This window comes from Carassius auratus, chromosome 10 (assembly GCF_003368295.1).
Source record: "Carassius auratus strain Wakin chromosome 10, ASM336829v1, whole genome shotgun sequence".
NCBI lineage: Eukaryota > Metazoa > Chordata > Actinopteri > Cypriniformes > Cyprinidae > Carassius > Carassius auratus.
The window spans coordinates 5316325-5339907 of record NC_039252.1 but is presented as its reverse complement, the minus strand read 5'-3'; the positions used below and the strand labels follow the sequence as shown (position 1 = coordinate 5339907).

Below are 23583 nucleotides of genomic sequence, written 5' to 3'. Positions count from 1 at the left end.
CAATCACAATTTCTAGCCCTTACTAATAGTTTGTATAACGATATATAAACGTTTCAATGTATAACACAATAGTATTAACCTTAATATTGACATAATTTTTAATTACAAGGTTCGCCACATTATATTTAAATTAGGCAACAATACTTATGTTGACTAAATAAGCAACAGCGTTAACACTTTTCTAAAGTGTGGCCCCAGAAAAGTTCGACATACATTTTAACGACTTAATTAATCAGGGAGGCGGTATCTTAACGCCTTCCAGAGGCTCTGATGAATTTATGATGCTTCTCTGGATTCGTTGAACTCGCATCACAGTTCCTGATAGCCGCATATCGTCAGTCAGCGCAGCGACCGGAACTGTAAAACCGTCTCATCCCACTCCGCGCGCGCGGGCAGATTTACAGTACCCTTCAGCTGCACGAGACAAACAGCAGCAATTATCTGGCGGGAAAGAGCGACGTCAAACATACGGCAAATCAGCATCGGTGAACAAACAAGCTGAGATTTCATCGTCCGTACAAAGAGAGAAGACAGCATCTGAAGCTCGAGGCGCAGTGTGACATGGAGCTGCGAAGGTTTCGTGTTCCGGTTGAGGACGTTTGAAGCAACGGCTTTTTATACGCCACCTAATATCACGGACCACTCTTCGATGTAAAACTAGTTTACGCTATTTTCGGCGATTTCGATTAGGTTTACCTATCGAAAAGGACTTTTGTTTACCTCGACAAGTTTTTTTCTCTTCTAAATTACTACGATTGTGCTCTCTGAGCTTCTCTTTTTCCTCACGTTTAAGGAACCGTCGATGAAAAGTCGCTCGGGATGTTGACAACTCCACATAAACGGATATGAAATAAGGAACACTTCGATTCGCCTCATCTTAAGACTGTTAATACGCCGCGTTTATTGTTTCCCAAACCCGTTCGCTTCATGTTTACGCGGTTTTAGGACGCCAGAAGTCGAGGGGGAAAAACCGCCGAAAGTCGCTCACGCGGATTCCCTAACAGTTCTGCAGATGTGCTCTGGTTCAATTCTAACCTTCGTGTAGGTAAGATTGAACACAACTGTGATTTATTTCGGTTCATATGTCCACAGAATTGTTTTTGTTATATAAATATGCTGTTTTTTTTCTCTATTGGTTTGTGTGAACAGGAATTAATCCTAATTCGCGTTTAATGTCAATAACGCTCGCGGTGACATTCTCCAGTTGATATTTTCATTATAACACTTTTAATGAAATTAAATGATGCCTGTTTTTCTTGATATAGCTTGAATTGGCATTCGTAGGAACTTGTTCTCTGTCCATGGTGCTGAAGTTATGGAAAGCTGACCTGCTGAACTCGATTTAATTCAAATATGTTGATGTTACACACATGTCGTATATCCTAGATAGATGTTTTTCAATACTGTGTCATTATAGAAGTATAATTCATGTCTGAGTTAATGTTTTTAACCAAATCATCACTACAGTATACAACTTATAGGCACATATGAGGTTGAATTCCAGGTAAAAACCAATGAAAAGCACATTTTCCCACAGTTTGTACTTAGATGCACCCAAAGAAACAGCCTTTGGTAGTTTTTCAATCTACAATGAGTTGTAACTACATCACGATTTTGCATTATGGTTTTGATCATGTTACCAGTAAGTCAATCTTTCTCATCCTGTTCTCTTTTAATGATAACTCAAACGTTAAAAGCCATTGAACCCATCATGTCACGTGCAGTCAAGCAGATATGGCAATCTACACTCCTCCTGATTGGTGGGTGCGATTTCCCATGACCCCTTTGAAAGGTGCAAAGAGATTTTTTCCCCTACGACATTTACGAGATGGGACATAAAGGGGGAAGGGCATTTCCAACATAATATTGTTAAAGAATTCTCTCCACCCCCAGCCATGACCGTTCCTCCATCCTTGACCCTCCCCCGTCACATCTCTGTCTCCCTGTCACACATATTAATTTGCAAGATGTCCCCATTCCAATGAATCATAGAGACATAGCATGTCTATTCCAAAGTGTCATCTTCAAAGGAGGAATAAGCTTATTTTAACCAAATCATCTTCAAAACAGCTTTTCTGTGCTGTTGCAGTGAACGTGGAGTTGTTACCTTTAAAGTTATTTTAGCCTGATCTGAAATGTAAAAATACATTTCAGTAGTCAAGTTGGCTATGTCATATGAATAATATTTTCTTATAAACCTCATGAATCATAAACCTGTTAAACAAATATTGTGAAATTGGTGTAAGTAGACTTGACTGAAATATAATTTTCTTGTACAAATTTCCAATAATCTTTGTTTTATTTAAAACTTTATTTAAAATTTAAAATGTATTTATTAATGTGAATGACAGTATGAATGACATCTTTGGACCCCATTGACTTCCATTCTTGGTAAATTCCAAAATTCCAACAATTAAGAAAACTTTTTACATTTTTAAAAACTTAGTATTTATTTATTTATTACTTATACTTACATACATACATTTGTGCATACATATACGGCATTCTTCTCTGAAACACAATATATATATATATATATATATATATATATATATGTGTATACATATGTATATATGATGAAAGAAGTGGTACAGTACAGGTTAGGACATAAGACATAAGGGTGATTAAATGATGACGGAATATTTATTTTTCATTTATCCTTTCAATGATGTTAACACATTTTTTTAGGTTACCCTGACAAAACATTTTTCATAATATAATATAAACGTGCTTCCCAGAGACTAAAATGATTTGTATTCTGCATGCAGCAAGGTTTAGGAATAATTACAGAATGTTACAGTGACTTTGAAATTGCATCACCTTAAAAAGTATGTAAATATTTTAAAGTCATACAATGTTTTTGAAGCATCCAACTGAAAAGTGCACTTAGACAGACAAGATTTTATTCTGACCATACGGCCTATGAGCAGGAACGTTTAATGATTTGGATATTTGTAGGATCATTCTTCAAACTCTTTTCTGCCAGAACCTCCAGGCTGCCTTTCACACCACATTTCCTCACTACTCTTTCGTTTATGTCCTCCACTGTTCCTGCTCTCCTCCCTCATCCCCTCCCCCAGACCGGTTGATATGTCTCCTGCCACAAGGCCATGTCACTTCCTGCGACCGCAGACACCAGCATGGGCTTACAACACTCCTGCCTCCCCAAGGGAGAACATACCGCCCGATGCCTTGCAGAATAAACATGTAACAAGACTGTTTTTACTAGAAGATGGAAGCTTGCTCTCACATCCCCCCAAACCTACTTAAGCCGAATTGGAAAAGTCCCAAAGCAATAACAAAATGGATTATTTCTCACATCGTTTGGTATGGAGGAGATTTCTCAGGAGGATCTTCTCCAAGAAGGGGCCATGAACATATAGGGATGTTCAATGTGAGACAGGAGCAGAATATCTTTTGAAGCACATAATTGTGGAATGATTCTGGATATGGAGTGGCCTCTTGCCAACTGGACAGGCAGAGATATAAAAAGATTAGGGCAGGAAGCAAAGTGGAAAAGAGGCTGGAGCTGTACTCAGCTGCCCTGCAGGAATAACTCTAAACACACACTATGTTATCTCACAAAAGAGTGTTTTTATGTAAGTCCTGCAAACACTTTTATCCTCTTTGTGGTGATGGAGGAAGACTGGAGGTTGTGTACATAGTGGCTACAAAAAAGCCTGAGTCATATGCTCACCCCGGATCCTCTAATGCAGACACAGTCAGTCGCCCCTGAGGCTCGGGAGAGCTGAAGCGCCTGTTGTTCCGGTTAAACTGAGGATAAGTCCTTTAGAAATATACTGTCAAATTTAATATGATTTTATAAATGACTTTTTTTGTTTGTTAATGTTATTATATGTTAAAAAAATTAATTGAATTTAATTGTTTTCTCTGTTTTGTTTTTTTTTGTTTTTTTTTGTAAAAGTTGACTTTTTTTAATTTCCACAAAAATATTTATGGGCCCTAGAATATTTTGTTGTATGAATACAATACATGAACATGCAATATGTCAAAAGAAAAAAAATATATTCTGACATAATGCATTCTTTTTTATCAGCACTTAAAAAAGCTGAGAAAATTACGTTTTTCTCAAAAGACATTATTTTAATAACTTTATTTTACACATGCATCTGCTTACATACACTATTGGTTTTTTCTGCTTCTTCTTTGCCTGTATTTTGATCCAGATATTCAGTACTCTTTCAGAAGACGTGTAATAGCACCTCCTACCATTTAACAGTGAAAAACAGAGAGAGAGAGAGAGAGAGAAAGTTATTTAATTGAAGTTTGCACAATTTATTGCGTCTTGATCTGTATGATATTTTAGACTGTTTTTAACCTGACACAGAGTCTTACATCTTCAGAACACAAATTAAGATATTTTTGATGCATTCTGAGAGCTCTCTGATCCTCCCATAGACAGCCATGATCCTAACATGATCAAGGCTCATAAAACGCAGTAAAGAGATTGTTAAAATAATCCATGTGACATAAGTGGTTCAATTTTTTTTTTTTTATGAAGCTACGGGAATACTTTTTGTGTGCAAAGAAAACAAAAATAACAATTTTATTCAACATTTGTCTCCTCTGCATCACCTTACAGTTTCATTTTGGAGAGTATCTCCTATGTAAACAATGTATGCAACATATGTACGCGGATACATTGTTTATGTTCCGGTAACATAAACAGTGTATCCGCTATAGGGGAAAATAGTATTTTATTCAACTGAAAAACACAAAATGCTAAAAAATGTATGTGCATTATGAAATCAACTTGTACTTTTTTAAATTAAACATCCATTTTAATAAATTTTATGCAGTAATAAACAACATGTAAACACTGCATAATGTTTTGCCACAAAATCAGGCAAGTAACAGGCAACAACAAATGACAGGCAAGTAATTTCACAAAAAATATAATTAGTATAAATAATAAACAACACAAATATACCAAGCAGTCAGTTAAGCTTACATCATTAAAGTAAAATGATTTCCAGTTTAAGTGAAAGGACATTCAGCCAAGTATGGTGACCAATACTCACAATTTGTGCTCTGCATTTAACCCATCCGAAATGCACACACACAGAGCAGTGAACACACACACACACACACACACTGTGAACAGTGGGCAGCCATTTATGCTGCGTCGCCCGGGGAGCAGTTGGGGGTTCGATGCCTTGCTCAAGGGCACCTAAGTCGTGGTATTGAAGGTGGAGAGAGAACTGTACATGCACTCCCCCCACCCACAATTCCTGCCGGCCCGAGACTCGAACTCACAACCTTTCGATTGCAAGTCCGATTCTTCTAACCATTGGGCCACGACTTCCCCACAACAAAAATAATGAAGTAATGGTTCCCAAACTGGGAGGCGTGGCTAAAGGGATAGTTAGGACCCAATGAAATCCATTAGATTTTTTTCCAAATTCAGTTTTCCATTAAAATTCGTTGTGTGCGCTTCAGTGTGTGTGTAGTAAATGAAACCGTGCATCTGCACCATTCATTAACAGAGACAGAACATGCAGGATTCATATTTAAATTGACTTTTGTGGCTTAATATTTACAGATACTGTACTAGTCCATATCGTGATTTGATTTAAATGAAACTAACTACTTTTGATTAATTAATTCAAAATTTGACAAATTCCGTGACATTCCACGTTAAACTGTAAATTCCATTTTTATGACTGGAATAAAGACTACACTACACAATTTTCCTGCTTATTAAGCGGCTACTTGCCTGATGTGTACATAAAATATCTTACACACCACCACTGGTGAAGAAGCCAGTGTAATGCAAATATATCTGAAAGGTCAGCGCAAGGATATCGTCGCGTTCTCGTGAGACCAGTCCAGACCAGTACCACGAGATCTCGTCACACCCCTAGTATCCGCCAATGGTGCTTCTGACACAGAACAGCATACGTATCTGCTACTCTCCAAAATGGTGCTATAAGTTGACAAATTGTTGAATAAAGTTGTTATTTTTGTTTTCTTTGTGCAAAAAAAGTATTCTCGTAGCTTTGTAATATTACGGTTGGACCATTAATGTCACATGGATTATATATCTCCTTGCTATATTTCTGAGCCTTGATCGTGTTAGGACCCTTGCTATCTATGGAAGGTCAGAAAGCTATTGGAATGCATCAAAATATCTTCATTTGTGTTCTGAAGATGAACGAAGGTCTTAGAGGTTTGGAACGACATGAGTAATTAATGACAGAATTTTAGATTTTTGTTTTAGAGAGAGAGAAAAAAAATCATAAAAAGTCATATGTAAGTCAGCGCAACTCTCAGTGCCTGCATAATATGAAGTGACATTCTGACTGAAAGTAACTGTTCCATGAGTAAATCTAAAGCAAAAAATATAATTATTATGCTATGTAGGGAAATTATACTTTACAATATATAATTAAAGTAGCTTTAGGCTTAAGTTGTTGATATAGACAGCAATTATGGCTTAAGAACAGGGGTCACAAATGGATGAACCCCAATGCAGAACACCTGCTATTTACAGCTGGAGCCATTTTAACCATTCATTTGTATGATTGTGAATAACTGCATAACTGTTTGCTGTTTCCACGGTGACAAGATGCCACTTTGAGTGCCCTTGAAGGATTTAATCTCTTTAGATGATACAGGGCATGATGACCAGGATAGATAGACTAGTGTATCTGTTATTTGTTCTGAAGTGATGTTATATATGCCTACCATGAATTAGAGCTGCACGATTAAGATAAAAAAACATAATTTCCTTTCAATTCCCTTGATATAGTAATTATGACTATTAAAGTTTATGAATAGACTTTATGTACAGCAGGTTGCAAATCTAAACTTGTCGATACTGTGCTGTATTATGCAGGAGAAATAATGCAACTTTGGTTACTAATATTATTTTGATCAAAAATAGCAAACACTTAAAACCAAATTAAGATATTGTTGATGAAATCAAAGAGCTTTCTGGCCCTGTATAGACAGCAACACAACTGACACTTTCAAGACCCATAAAGGTAGTAAAGACATCATTAAAATACTCTGTGTTACATCAGTGGTTCAACTGTAATTCAACAATTTCTTCTCTTCCCTGTGAGTGGACACACGTTCACAAGAGTACCACGTTGCATGCAATACAGTAGTATGTACTATAGCATTAAAGTATAAACAATAATAATGAATTAATTATCTAATTAACTAATCAATTACATTGTTATAAAAAATAAGAAATTACAAATTGAAAAAAATATAGATATATATTAAAATGGATTTTACTTCATGAAATGCAATCTCAAACATCTCTATGTACAGGCAATGGAGAAAAAAATCAGCTCTTTGCCCTCTGGCATGTCCTGTTTACATTTAACACTCTCCCTTTGCAAACTTTGCATCATGAAAGATAATGTATCAGACTGCTTGAGCGAACCAGCAGAAACCATATGAAGCATTAAATCAGTCCAGACTGGCATTCGAGCATGTCTGCTTTGGGTTTGTTTATCTGAGGGATGCATTTCTGCATATTCAATGCAATTCAAATCCAAGCTGTCCGCTGCAATCAGTTTACTTATGTTTTTGTGATACCGGAGATATTCTGCACATTAGGAAAAAGCAGTGTTTGTGTACTTTGGTAAGGGAATACATTTCCCTGCCATTATATATTTGGATCAGTGTGGGTTTAACGTCAGTCCTCTATAAACTCATGAGGAAGTAGCATGTGTTCATAGCCTTCATTGGTGTGGGAATAATTTATCAAATGGCATACCTGCATGCTTCATCCCTCAACACACACACACACACACACTATGGATCACTCAAACAGGCCTGTGCAGTAGCCTTGGGGTTGCCAAGTGTAACACTTTATTTGTCACGAACCACAAATAGAAAGATTATGCAGGGTGCATATGGCACTGCCATGTTTCATATCTTGAAGTGCTTTTACTGAGTTTGATGTGTGACTTGATAATAAGAATATGCTTTTTGTATTATCTGGGGTCATGTATGAAGACTTAGTCATGGAATTAATGTGGTATAAACAAATGATCTGCCACATTTAGTCCTAAACCAAACGTCCCTCAAAGGGAAGTGATATTGATATCCCTGGTAACCTTCATAGTGCATTTGTTTACTGTCAGCATTCTACTTTTTATGTTTGTTTGTTGATTTATGATGGTTTCAAGACTCTATTAACACTGTAGCATGAGACGACTTATTATTTTTAATTCATTATAGGCTATTTATTTATTTTGGCCTATATAAAATTGTCCTTCAGGCTCTATATCTTTTTTTTTTCTTTTCAGGCCAAGTGTGTTGTGCTTGTCTGAACATGGATTAAATCACCCTGACCCTATACATTTCTTCATCCTTTTATCTCTTTGAAAATAAAGAAATGTAGTTTTGACTGCAGGGTGTGTGATACTTTTAACTAGGTTACACTATAGTCTCACTTAGAGAGTTGTATTGCACTCACGGCACACTTTAAAGAAGCTTATGCCTCTTGGTTATTTACTCCCTGTTAAGTCTGACATAACCTATCAAAAATGTAATCTGTTAGCAAACCCTTTGTTGTGTGTTCTAGTGTATGTAGTGTCTGTTAAGTTTTCAGACAGTTTAATTAATAATTATGTCCAGAAAACATTGCAAAAATTACAAAACATATTTAATAGATACATTGCTCTTTATTGTTGTTTTTCGTGCAAAATGTCTGTCTGTGGTTGCTATTTCAGGTCTTTTTTGTTTCAGATAGTTCAGGTTATCTTCAAATGTTACCTGTGTTTAATGGGAAAAGGATTTTGAAGTATGATTTTTTTTTTTTTTAAACAGTATTGTATAAATTACGTAAGTTCATTTCAAGGTGTACTTATTCTCTCTAATACATAATGCTAACAAACACATAAATATGATAATGTACATACTGCTAACATATAACATGTTAACATACTTTTAACACATAACATGATAACATAACACTAACCTAATAACATGCTAACATACATACTGCTAACATACGCATACTGTAACAACATAATATACACAATGCTAATACAGTATATAATGTAACAGCATAATGCTACCATACACATACTGTAACATGATAGCGTACACACTGCTTACATACTTACTGTAACAATGTTACTGTTACATATACTGTTACACTGTTACATTCCATAATATAACATGCACATACATATTGCTAAGATACACATACTTTAACAACATAACATAAACATACTGTAACATCATATACACACTGCTAATACAGTCACAGTATGATAACATACACACTGCTAACATATACTGTAGAAACAAAGCTAACATACACATACTGTAACAATATGATAACATGAACTCTGGTAACATATGCAATAACAACATATTGCTAACACACACATACTGTGACAACATGATAAAATACACACTGCTAACACATACTGTAACAATATGTAACACACACTGAACCAAATGTAACAAAAAAAACTGCTAACATATACTGTAACAGCATGATTACGTACTGCTAACAAGTGCAACCTAACCTAAAAGTGCTAACCTAAAAATACTGTAACAACATTCTAACATATATTCTGTTAGTATACTGTATTTTAACATATGTGCTGCTAACATACTTTAACACCATGCTAGCATGCATATTGCTAATCTAATCATACTGTAACAACATACACACTGTGTGCTAACATATACTGTAACAACATGCTAACATACATTCTGCTAATATAGTGTATTTTAACATCTGTGCTGCTTACATACATGCTCTAACAACATGATAACACGCATAATGATAAAATACACAAAATTTATGTTAACATATATAATTCAATTCACAGTTATAGGAGTTAGAAAGATAACAAATTGGATGCAACATAACAAAAGTTAACAGCAACAGAAAATTTAAAATATTATACATCCTAATAATATACAGTAAGCTATAGGTCACATACAGCAACAAGATTTTTAGAAAACCTTTGACACAAGGTTATAATGAAGTCATATGATATGGTGGTTCTCAAATAAGCAGCAATTTCTCATTTAAACAGTATGTAAATGGACATCTGAAGTAGAATCAAGTGATCGTCTGCCTGCATTACTCAGTTTGTGGTTTTATTACATAATTGGCCTAGGAATTGTTTTTATTTTGGATTCTGGTTATAGTGTCACATCACACCTCTTAACTATCAAGACTATCAACCAACTTCATCAGACCGATCATTCTACTTGACTAACTTCACCAGCTACACTTTCACTGTTTCACAGCATTAGACAGGCACTAACTAGCATAAACCAGCCTGAGACAGCATGGAAATTTATTCAGGTCTAAGGTGGTTTGTCATCAGGGTGGCACATCCATATCCAAAGCTCTTTGTGCATGCAGTCCAGATGTATTCTTCTGGAAGTGCACTTGATGCCACGTTGAGTCACAATGGAAGGAGTCACAGTCTTATCTTGTATGCAGAAATGAGCGACCTTTGTTGCAGGTTTATGTTTCCACATTCATGTCCCCTGTCAGGTTGTTTTATCATGCTGTCACATGATTTTTCCTCTGCCATGCTTCAGGGGAAAATGCTTTCTCATTATTTCCCATGGCACACCACAGAGAAATGTGCAAACTTCTGTGTCAGGAGTTAAGTTCCTTTCAGACACTTCACACATTGCACCTTTGACCCCCACCTGAAAGTACACAAACAGTGTCACAGAAGAAGGATTTAATGAAGTTGCTAGCAGTAAAGTGGGATAAAAAGCAAGGGAAATACTAAAGCAAAACCCTTGTGAAAACGAAATGTGCTTAATTGTATATAACACGCATTTTTAGTGCGCTTAATATCTAAATCAATCAAATCGAATCTATAAAATACTTAATGAAAAATGTCATATTCATAGTTGACAGTGCTTTAACTAATGTAAATAAATAAAAATTTTCCCATTTTTGTGTAGTTAAGTGTTTAGTGTAATAAGTGTAGTTTCATGTTAATGTAGTTAACGTACTTGGAGATACAGAACGAGTATTGCGTCTTGTTAAAGAGGCTATTGATAAAACTCCTTTTCCTCTGATGACTGAAGCCTTTTTTTAGTAACGCAGTGTATAACTGTATGGCCATTAGTTCATGCAGTGAATATAAAAGCCCACCAGAATGGTCGTGGGCATTTGGCTCTACAGTATAAGCGGCACATCGCCATTGGATTCTCAGGTTACTTCGGCTGAAGTGACGACTGAGTCATGCTGCTACACAGCATGGCAAAGTACGCAGTACTTGTTCTGTATCTCAGGGAACTGAGGTTAGGTTAGTAATCAAGTACATTCCCTGTCGATACTTCACTCAGTTCAATCAGTTCAATCCCGCCATGCTATGCTAGAGGAGCTACTAATACTTGAACTTGCCTTAAGCTCCCAATGGGGCCAAGAAGGACCCAGTATTCTGCAGGGAAACCCCACAAGAGGCAATAGGGTAAAACTCAGAGAGGTCGCCCCGGCCTTGTATAATCGTTCCAGAATAAATCAGTACAACTTTGGAACTCACTAAGGGGCCTAGAGTGTACTTGAAGGAGGCAAACTCCAAACTTGTAGTCATATGACAAAGTGCCCTGCTATGCAGAAAGGCCCCATGCCTGAAAGGTTCTGAGATCCAGAATGTAAAATCTGGTTAATGTGGACAGGGAGGCCCAGTCGGCCGCTGCACAAATTTCTGCAATGGACAAACCACTAGACCAAGCCCAGGAAGTGGCCACGCCTCTAGTTGAATGGGCTCTTACTCCCATGGGGTATTGAAGGCCGAATTGACAGCTTGTGAATAGAAGTTGAATCGAATCGGGACATCTGAATCGATACCCAGCCCTAGTTATTACCTGTGCTCTAAAAAGAGTCTAGAGGTACATAGCCATGCCTTGGTTTCAGGATGACCTTGGAGTAATTTGGGCCCAAATTCGAGGCAGGTGGCGCTCAGTGATAACGCCTGCTTATCTCCTATACGCTTTACTAATGCTAATGATAGCAACAGAACAGTCTTAAGCATCAGAGATGACTCACTTGATTACCTGTGGGATCAGAGAGATCTGGGGAAAAATTGTAAAGGAGGAGGTTGGGCCAATCTTGGGCCAATCTTGGGCCAACACGTCCCTGTCCTTTGAAAAGTAGTTTTTTATTTTTTTTTCTGAGGTGAGTAGGTCGACCTCTGCCCTGCCGAAGAGCTCCAAGATTTTCTGAACCGTTTGTGGGTGGAGCGTCCACTTCTCTGGGGAGATGTTGTTCCAGTACAGCATGTGCGCTCCTAGGTTCAACCTGCCTGTATATGTGCTGCTCTCAGCGAGCGCAAGTTGAGTTGAGCCCATACCAAGAGGTGCTCCATTAGTGTGAAGAGGCACTTCGACGAGAGACTGCCCTGGCAATTTATATAGAATACCACTGTCATGCTGTCCGAACGGACCTGGACGTGGTGACCTTTCAGGTCCTTCAGAAAGGTTTGAAGGCCCAAAAATACTGCCATCATTTCCAGGCAGTTGATGTGAAGCCGGCCTTCCCCTTTTGATCAGTGGCAAAAAGTTGGTTTGCCATCACACAGCGCTCCACAACCCATGTTGGAGGTGGCTGTGAGGACCACCTTCCTTCTGCAGACCATTCCCAGGGCCAGGTCGGTCGCGCTCCGCAGCTCTTTGAAAGCCGCGGGGTCTGGGCCGGACTTGAGTTTGGCCTGGAAGACTGCCATGGAATGGAGCACCGAAGTCGCCTATCCAGCAGACGAGTAGGTTCATCCGGCGATAGCCGAAGTAGTCCTACACGGCTTGGATGGGTGGGCAGCCTTTGGCAAGGGGGTGGGGTTGACATACATGCCCGACAGCTCTTCCGCATCTGAAGCCTCTTATCGAAATGCTGTCATCCATGGGGTCACACTCACTGATTAAAAGAGCGTCAGTGGATGAATGTCACAGTTTTGCATTCTGCTTTGAAAACGGCATGATATAGTCTAGATTTATGCTTTCAGGTTGAAAATAAAACTTATATAGTACAGTCTGTGGTCTAAAATGGTAATTGTGTATTAACAGCTGTCAACCATGTCGGTACGCAAAAGCGCTGTCAGAACATAGTTATATAACGCATTTTTTATTTTGGTCGGAGCATGTGGACGTGCGGACCACTTAAATATGTGCCCCCCTGATAATATTATATTGAAGTATATTATTCTTGTAAAAAGTGCTCTTTTTAAAAGTAAGCTGAAGTGTACTTAAAATGTAAATTCACCTTTAAAAAAAAATTGATACAGTGAGAAAATTAAAGATTTGGCAAATATTGATTGTCATAATATGTTGTGTCATACAAGTATGGTGTATGACACAACATATTATGTTGAGCTTCACTGAAAGAGAAAATGTCAGTATTTCATTGAGACTTGAAATTAAATAAACTGCATAAGTATTGTAGATCTTGTAGTATTAATTTTCACATGCAGTTACACATTGTCGGTTAAAAACAAGAAAGTGGCTGGTAAAAACATTGAGTGGCTGGTAGATTTTGAAATCCAACATCCACAGTGGCCGGTGGACAAAATAGTTAATTTTCATCCCTGATGGCATGGTGCCAAATTTTGTAAATATTCCATTAAAATGAAAATTACTAGCAGAAACCAAATGTTTTGCACCTAATAAGCTGAAACCAAAAAAATATTTTGGAATAACTATCACAGAAGCTTGTTTCCACCTCCAAATCATAAAATTAAAAGGTAATTATAAGAAAATAAATAAAATAAAAAGGCACCCTTGTAAAAGCAGTACACTTACTTTTAAAATAGTGTACTTTAAAAGAATATAATCAAGACTGAACTGAATGCCATGTTTTCAGAGACTAACTGCATGCAATTTGCACTTAAATTAAAATGATCATTTAAATTTATATTAAATGCAATTATTTCAACTTAAGTGTGCCTCTTTCTGATCCATTTAAATAGGACTTTATATATTTCCATATGTCTTTTGTCTTTGAAATAGGTTTAAAGTTTAATGCATGCATTAAAATTAAAATAAAATAAAAAATACTTTAATGTCATTTGCATTTAATGTATTTAAATATATTTGTAATTTAAACCTGTAAAGATGGAGTTGCATTTTAAACCTTTTTTTTTACTGAGGTGGAAACAGGCTCTCAAATCTAGTAATATTTTGATAAATACTTTTTCTTCAATATGTGTTATTTTCATAAGCTTATGTGTTTCAATAATATAGTATTTAAAAAAATTTATACTCACAAATTTAAATCTGACTTTTTAAACATAGATCTTGCTTTTTGACACAGACTGCATGCAGCCATGCATAACCAACAAAACATTACACATGGGACAGACAGGTGTGTGTTTGTGATATGTTCAAGAAATTTTCTGTAATAATCAGCAAAAATAAGGCACACAAAAATGCAATACATTTTTAAGCATATGATTTGTCACACTCCGAATTGTGTCATTGATTTTGCAGTCATATTTCATTTTTTTTACCGATTTGTTTTGCAAAGTCTTTGGTGAGATTAATGCATCTCATCATATCAGAGTGGATGTGTTTACAGGACATTAAATATGATTAAACCTGCATGTTTACATGCGCACTTCTTCTTCTCCATGTCATTATTTATAAAAAGCTACAGCTGCCATCAATATTTTGGCCTGCTTCTCTCTCTTTTATTAAAAATCTCAAAATTATATTTTGAGTTAAGCTTGCTTGAACTATGACCACTGTGTTACAAGGACATGCTGCAGTGGCAGAGGGACTTGTCTGTGGTTACTGTGTGTTTCTGTGTTCTGAGCGTGTGCTTGCACACATCCTGTAATTAAAGCTACATGTGATGAATATGTTGTGATATGGCAAGATATTCTTCATACTGTGATCTAATTTAGTGATCCCCATGGGAGGTTTGTGAGGTAGACTGCAGCACGCTAATGGATGTTTGACTTCATTAAATTACAGCTACGTGTGCACATGAGCGATTTGCGTAAATGCTGGGTTTTGCGTACGTTACACGCTTGTATAACTATAACTATTCAATTTAAATTTTGAATTACTGGGTCCCAGTATTAATAATATTTTTAGGTTAAAGGTCATGAACATGGCAGTCAGGTTTTTTTTTTAAGAAATGCATTTTTTTTATGTGAATATATTCTTTATTTTGATGTCAGGACAGTTACATTCTCTGAAATATTTACTTTATGCCCCATAAAATATCCAAATAAATTTTAATTCAGAAACGGAGTAAGTTTATGCAAGTCATTGCATGTGTGCACTCTATTTTTAATGTATTGATTTTGTATATGGACAAAAAAAAAGAAAATGTCATGTCATTGACCCAGGGGTTAACAGACTGATTTCTAGCTTCTCCTCAGCCTAATATCAACAATGAGCTCTGACGTATTATTGATGTTCTCTTCTAGCTGCCTTTTTCACAATCAAATGAAAACCAACAGCCCTGTTTCATTTCCAGCTCAGATCGATTGATTGCATTCGGCCGCTAGACGAATCAGATTACAAAGGCCTAATTTGATTTTTGGGAGCAGGTACAAACTACTCGAGGACAGCTCAGCTGATTGGCTGAGACAGATGCCTGTCAAAATAAAACACAGAAAGACTAGAATCCCTCAGACAGTCAGATATTCTTTAAATCAAGGTAGTTGAAGAGGAAATGGACCGGTGTGTGTGTGTGTTTCTCATCCCGACAGGACTCTATTATTAGAGAAGAGTACACGAACCAATGTTTTATTTCCTCCTCTCAGTATTCAGGACATAATGTTTCCAATCTGTTCTTTTCTTAATGGTACTAAAGCTAAATTCAAATTGGAGCTTGATGGAGGTCCATGTCTAAAAAGCACCCAGTGGAGGAAAGAAGATAGATGAAGCTCATTACAGTTTATTGCCCCTACACAAGATTACTTTATTTCTGTCACTTCACACCTGAATCGCACGCTATTACAGATAGTCTTATTTAAGCGTTATACCTTACAAATGTTAGAGGAGTTTTCTTATGCATCATTTTTTAAACCTTCAGTCTGATTTATAGCACAGAAAAAAAGATTAAGTAAAATTTACTCCAATTTACTTTTGGAAGTCATTGTCAAACCCTTGGTTGTTTGTAGTGTTTTCCTTCCCCATGTGTTCTTATTAACCTAGTTTCTGTCTCTGTCTGTTTGTATCATTTGGTTTAGGTGTGTTTCATTAATAAACCTCATTTGCATTTTGCAAATGTATTTAGTTCTAGTCTGTTCCTGTGTTCCCTCGTCCAGTGTTAAAGTTACCGTTTTGTATGTACTTGTGATTCCTGCCTGCCTTTTGTGGCTACCCTGTCTGTGTGGATAATTAAAGACTGTTTACATTATTGTTCTTCTGCGTGCACCTTCCGTACATCACAACTGTGACAGTAATTGGGCTTAGATTGTTTTATTTTATTTCATTTTCAAGTTATTTAATAAGGCCGACATACTTTTTTTACTCAATTTCTTTTTTAAGTGAATAAAACCTATTAATGTTTAATGTTCTGTTACTTGGGACATTTAAAATATTTTTACGTTTTTAAATATTACGTTTTTGTGGTTACCATTGTTGTTTGTTGATTCATTCAGTGATTAAACACAAAAGAAATTGTGTAGAAACCGAAAATTGCAGAAACTGCAAGTAACACATTGAGTAAAATATAAATTTTTAACAGAAAGACTGAAATAGTATTTTAAAAAGGTGTTAAAACTATTAAAACTCTGTATGCTAATATAGAATATAAAAAACAATATAAAATACTAAATAATATCTAAATAGTGTGTAAAGCACTCGAATAGTTTTTTTTTTTTTGCTTTACTAAAATATAAATAAAATAGTAAGTAATAAAAAAACCACTTAATTTTAACATATACTCCTCCAATTCAGTCATGCTTACAACTACAAAGCAGCCAATGTTGTTTCAGTTAATGCAACGATAACATTTACATTTAATTATAGTCAGTAAGCCAATTGTGTCTAGTCATTTCCACAGCTCTCTTAACATGTAAATGAAGTAAGCATCATTTCTTACTGTGACATTTGACTAAGGCTTTTGGGTCAGCTGACCTTGGCTAGCTCCACTAAAAGGGCATAACCTGTTAATACTCATCTAACCTTGCCTGTTTCCAGTCATTCATTGAGCAATCTCTCCTAAAGGCTGCCTTTCATTCTCTTTCATGTCTAAACAAACTGGGTGGTTGACGTGAGGTCAAGTAGAGCTAGTTTCCCATACACTGATTAGCCAGAACATTAAAACCACTAACACGTGAAGTGAATAGTATTGATTGCATTGTTACAAAAGCAGCTCTCAAGGGGTTGGATATATTAGGCAGTAAGTAAACAGTCAGATATTACAGATTGAATCTGCAGTAGCATGGGTGTCGTTGTGATCACAATGCTGCTCTTGCATCACTATTTCTTTTAACAAGATGTTAAATAAGAGTTTCTCCTGAAGGATTTTCTCACCCTACGTTAGAATGTGCAAACTGATTTGTGTGTGTGTTTGCTGTTATAGTGAGTCTGATTTCTCTTTAGAAATCACACTGTGGGTACAATAAAAACGTTGCAATGTAAAATTGAGTAAATGTTTTGGCATTAAGTCAAGATCCAGGTGAATATGGTAGAAATTGTAACTAATAGATTAAACCATATTTCCCCAGAATAGTTACAGTACATTAAGACAGCTGTTTTGTAATACAAGTTTTCTTAAATGTCATTTTTATATATGCAAAGTATGCTTTATCTAAGGAATTTTGGATATCAACAGCCAGAAAGAAAAAAACACAGTCCCACTTTATATTAGGGATAGCATTTAACTACTATTTAAATTAATCATGTAATGTAGTGCACTTACTGTGCACAAACAAATACCTGAATGTTATTACATATTTACACTGTTGACCCATCCCTTACCACCAAACCTGTCCCTAACCTTACCTGTATCCCACCTCAATAGCAGCAAACGTCTTTTGCAATACCAGGTGAATGATATAAGAACAAACCTCTCTGTAAAAATGTTCAGAATATAGATATATGAGTGCAACTATAAAGTTTCCTGTATATAAGTGCTACTGAAGTGAAGATTGTTAGACTTTAATAGCAATAGACTTCAATTGTTAGATTGTGAGTAAAGATATGTGTTGTAATTGAAATCTACAGATGCAAATATATACATTTACATTTCCCTATAGTAAAAAATAAAGGTACTAAAATGCATTAGAAATACATCTATTTTATGTTAAGTATAGTACAAATACATCTGCATATTTATGTAATATTAATAATATTTATAATATTAATAAAAAATACCCTGCAATTGTACTTTTGGTATACTAAACTGTTAAGTCTGCTAATTTGAAACAACTAATTTTGTGCTTAATGCACTTTAATTGTGTGGAAGTAGTACTGAACTCAAGATACACTAAGGTATATTTGATTGTGCTAAAGTGGAAATATTGCAAGTTTACTTCAGGTACAAAGACTGATACTGATATTATACAGAAATACAATCCTCATTAATAGTAACATTTTAGATTTATGTGCATTGTACGAAAGTAGTACTCCCAATAATTTTGATATCAGCAACTCTCGAATGTTATGTTGGAAATATATGTTAATAGATTTGAAATATGCTTACTATTTAATAAATGTATTTGAAATATTACATTTTGTAGGGTTGTCTGAAACAACACATGTTGTGGAAGCAAAACAGACAAAAATCTATAAATCCTAGTACATGAAAAACAATGTTTTTGCTTGTTGTGTCTTGATTAAACATTTAATTCCATTTATTGTAAATACAACAACATAATGTAATCAGAGTGTGCCAAATGATGACTAAATTCATTTGTTAAAATGTTTTCTTTTTTATCATCCACATCTTTGTTTATTGACCTTTTTATCAGTCATCTTGGTCCAAGGTTATCTCTCTATCATTTCCTCTTCATTTGACCTTTGTTATCCCTCCTAGAATATGTTAAGTCTCTCTTTTCCTAAAATTTGTTCTGCCCATTCACATTCATCCCTGTGAGGTGATGATTTTGGCATTCAAATCATAGGTGCTGGGAAACATTTATCATGCCGAAATGTCCATAAAATTCCCCTGGCACATTTGATTGAAGCTAATGCAGTTCAGTCAGTGGTCGCATGGCGGGTTACCTTTGATCATAAACAATTTTATATAGACATTTCTCGTTAACCTAATGCCGTTCTCTCTTTGTTTTTGTTTTTTAGGGTGTTGATGGAGAGCCTTTCGAATGACAGCCGGGACAGTGGTAATCACAGGAGGAATTCTAGCTACAGTAATCTTACTGTGCATTATTGCTGTACTGTGTTACTGTAGGCTGCAGGTGAGCTCTTTTGTTTCTGTGTGCTTTTCTCTCTGTTGGAGAACTGTCATATTTGTCTTACAGGTATAATGTTGTGTTTTAGTAACTTCTCTTCCCTTAGGAAGTAGTGACATGCTTTCCTTTTCTGTAGCTGCTGTTAGATCTCATGTTTTCTGTAAAGGAAGTGACTGCTTGTCACAAACACGAACATGTCTCGTCAGAATTGAAAAGACGGGGCACATCATGTATTTCAGATGGTTTGTTGGTTTTTGCACATTTGATTTGACACTGAAACAACTGGTTTGCACTAAAATTGATGGCGTGATTAAAAATTTTTTTGTTACTTTTATACAGCAAAGACACAAATGATTGACTGAAGTCAAAGTGTAGTTTAAAAGTTTTATTTCAAATAAACGCTTTCGATCTTTATCTTCTATTCATCAACATAACACACAACTTTTTTTGACACTGATAATAATCAGAAATGTTTCTTGAGGAGCAATCCATAATATAAGAATGATTTCTGAAGGATCATGTGACACTAAAGACTGGAGTCAAATGATGCTAAAAATTTATCTTTGATCATAAAATAATAATAAATTAAATTTTAGAATGTTTTACAATAGAAAACTGGTATTTTAAATCGTAATAATATTCCACAGTATTAATGTTTATAAATGCAGCCTTCCTGCAGAAGACGTTTAAAAACATTTTAAAATCTGTTGAATGCGTATTTGCTGTTCTTTTTTTAAATCATACAGAATAGAATGAAACTGCTACAAATGTCTTGGTTTTCAATTTCACATATTATAAATACAAAAAAATAAATCTAAGTATTCATAATTCTATGAACTTCAAATTTATTTCTAAAAATTTGTAAAATGTTTAGATTTTAGATGCTGTCAGTTTTTTGTTATTGGAGTTTTTAATGGATTTACAAATAGAAGAGCATTAGAACCACAATTTATGTATAAAGTGTTGGGGAGTAACTAGTTACTAGTAACTTAATTATGTAATTTAATTACAAAATAAATGTAACTGTAATCAGTTACAGTTACTAAGAAAAAATGAGTAATTCAATTACAGTTACTTATGAAAATTTTAAAGATTACAGTGGGGATTACATTTGAATATTTACACACATCCACATACAGATTTAATTGATTTCTTTCCCAAATCGAACCGACTATTATGAGACTTCTGCGATGCAGAAACATAGTCTGGTTCGTAGAATCCAGTCATAAAAATGTGATTGCTATTGCCTAACGCGGACGGAACATGCCACATTTTGGACAAATATATCAAAAGTACACTTGAATGAAAGCATATGCAAAGAATAAAAAAAAAAATTCTATAAATCCAGAGACGAAGGTTACTGTTGTTAAACCATGCCACAAATTTACAAATTTATTTATTTAAAAATACATACAAATGGTTATACAAAAAAACATGGTTACTGTACTTTTACGTAATAAAAGCAGAATTAATTTGTTTGTATGAGTTTGAGATTTCCCGGTCTGAAATATTTCCCAGCCCGCCCCATGTGGAAATTGATGCAGACATGTGGTTTCATTTAACTACACATAGGCCTACTGAAGATCGAAGTGTTTTCAACCTCTGCTGTCTCGATATATGTACATGAACACATACACATAATTTCTAGAACATTTACATAAAATTTACATTTATTCATTTAGCTGACACTGTTATCCAAAGCAACTTACAATTGCTATATATGTCGGAGGTCGCACACCTCTGGAGCAACTAGGGGTTAAGTGTCTTGCTCAGGGACACATTGGTGTCTCACAGTGGATTCGAACCCGTGTTTCTCACACCAAAGGCATGTGTCTTATCCACTGCATTAACACCACCCCAAACTGCTGAGTCACTTCATGAGCATTTAAAAGAAAAAAGTCATATAAATCGGATGCCTTGAGGGTGACTAAACAACAGGCAAATTTTCATTTTTGGGTGAACTAACTTATAATGCCAAAAGACGGTTTGCACTGACGCAAGCTGTTAGTACATCTGGCCCCAAGTTACTTGATAACACTTCATTTTAAAGACCAATTCTCACTATTAACTAGTTGCTTATTAGCATGCACACTTCTAGCATATTGGCTGTTTATTTGTATTTATAAAGCATATGTTAATGCCTTACTCTGTATGACCATATTTTAGATTCCCTTAATCCACCCCCATACCTAAATTTACCATTTAAACAAACTATTAATTGGCAGCAAATTAGGTCAAAAGTTGTAGTTAGTTAATAGTAAGAACTGGTCCTCAATTAAAGTGTGTTTAGTTATTATGTATATTTAAAATGCTAAGCTGACACAGTGTCTCTTTACATCCCTCTAGTACTATTGCTGTAAGAAGGAGGAGTCGGAGTCAGAGGAGGAGGAGCCTGACTTCGCCGTCACGTCTCGTATGCCGCCAGTGCATTCAAACCACAACATCCTGGCGGCCACTGTCCCAACGGCAGCCACTCCCAATGGGCCTGCTCTCTTCACGCCCCCGCCGACACGAAAACTGACACGTTCACAGACGTACTGTCCATCCTGTACGCATTACGACCTGCCATTTTACCTGCAGCAACCAGACGGCCTAAGAAATGGTGGTGAACGTATTAGCTACCGCAGCGTGCATCAACAGGATTTGGGGCTGCCCACCCCACTCCCTGCCCCATTGCCCAGCCCGCTGCCCACCCAGCTGCCGATGCCCCTACCCAACTACCACAAACTAAACCTCAGCCGCTCGGTCACCATGAGGGAGATGTTCACGCGAAGCTGCAGCATTAGCACTGACGTGTAGCCAGCCAAAATTGTACAATGCTAAATGCTAATGGCTAACTGCAACAACACAGGCAACAGACTAAATTCTCACGGAAAGACATAATTTGGCATTTCATACTGTAGTGTTTGCCTGCATAAAAAACAATGTCAACTGTGTCCTCTGGAAACTCCCAGAGTGCCAAGCTTTTAGGAAGACGACCCAGTGTGTTTGTTTGTAACTGGAAACTATAAAGGCAAAAATGGGCTGAGAGCAAATTTGGAGACCATCTCCCTCCCTATGCGCATCTGCTTCACTCCTGAATCCCTTCTTTTGTGTTTTCGGTAATTGGAAAGAAGATTCAGAAAATAAAGCTAAAGTTTTTATGCTTTCCTTACATTTTTCTCAAAAGACACCAATATATGGAAGCACTGACATCTTGAATTTTTCAGTATAAGGTGTGAATTGGAACTTTTCTATTGTTCACGTAGCTCAAGAGATTTAGGTGAATAATAACTGATATAACCACAGACTTTGTTTTAACAAACCAACACATATAGTACAACTTATGAAAAGCCCTAAGTGGGCTGCAATAAAACTGTTGGGTCAAAATGATGTAAGTGTTTGATTATGAGGTATCATGGGATGAGAGGCATTATTTTTTACTAAAATATTATTGAGTTACTATGTGTGATTCTAAATATTAATAGATGTTTTCACAATTTGCAATTAGTTTGTTCTGTTTTGGATGTTTAAATAATTTGTTCTTCTTTATTCACATTTCTCCTATCTAAAAAGGTACAGGTTTTGGTTTCCCTGCATTAATGGCATAAAGATTTCCATTGATCATATTTTACAAACCTTGATGTGAGATGGACATATAACAGCCATGAATTCTTGATTTCAAGGGCTACATTTGCTCTTTCTAAACTCTGCTTGTTGGACTATGAACAGAACATCTTATGCCAGAAGGGTTTTTCTATCTCGCTCTTTCTCTCTGCTGTTCATGCTTACAGAGGCAACAGTTAGCCTATTTCCAGTGTTGTTGATGTAAAAACAAGTAGGACGTTGCACCAACTTTCTTCTTTTTAATAATGACACAATGATTATCAAGAATATTTGTTCTGTTTCTAGCCTGTTTAACAGTGATATTCTTCTCTTGCTGGGTGTGTAGCCACACACTACAGTCCTGCAGATGACTTTGACTTCTGTGATCACCATGTGATTGTGTTGTGATTTCAGATTTCTCTCCTAGCTCTTCTTTCTCTCATCAGAGCCAATTTAAATCTCACGCTGTCTCTCTTATCTGCGCACATACATGGTTCAGTGCCTGTTTATACCAACTGTATTATTCTTATTATTATTGTTATTATTATTATAATTATTTCTGAATAGTTTTTTCATCACTGCTTTATCACAGTATTTTTGTTTCAGTCATAGATCAGTTATATTGTTTCATGTTCTAAAGTGATGCAGAAATGGTCCT

At 35.9% G+C, this 23583-nt stretch overlaps 1 protein-coding gene across 2 annotated transcripts; it reads left to right on the top strand.

The window, feature by feature from the left end:
• Window positions 1-291: 291 nt before the first annotated feature.
• LOC113109648 (protein FAM163B-like) lies at window positions 292-23388 on the top strand. Of its 2 annotated transcripts, none has more exons than XM_026273347.1 (3): window positions 292-1041; window positions 19231-19346; window positions 21687-23388. In XM_026273347.1, exons 2-3 carry the CDS (start codon window positions 19254-19256, stop codon window positions 22137-22139), a joined length of 546 nt encoding a protein of 181 aa, XP_026129132.1. In that variant the 5' UTR covers window positions 292-1041; window positions 19231-19253; the 3' UTR covers window positions 22140-23388. The 2 variants fall into 2 exon arrangements, with proteins under 2 accessions (XP_026129132.1, XP_026129131.1); XM_026273346.1 differs by having other exon boundaries at window positions 292-1045.
• The last annotated feature ends 195 nt before the right edge of the window (window positions 23389-23583 follow it).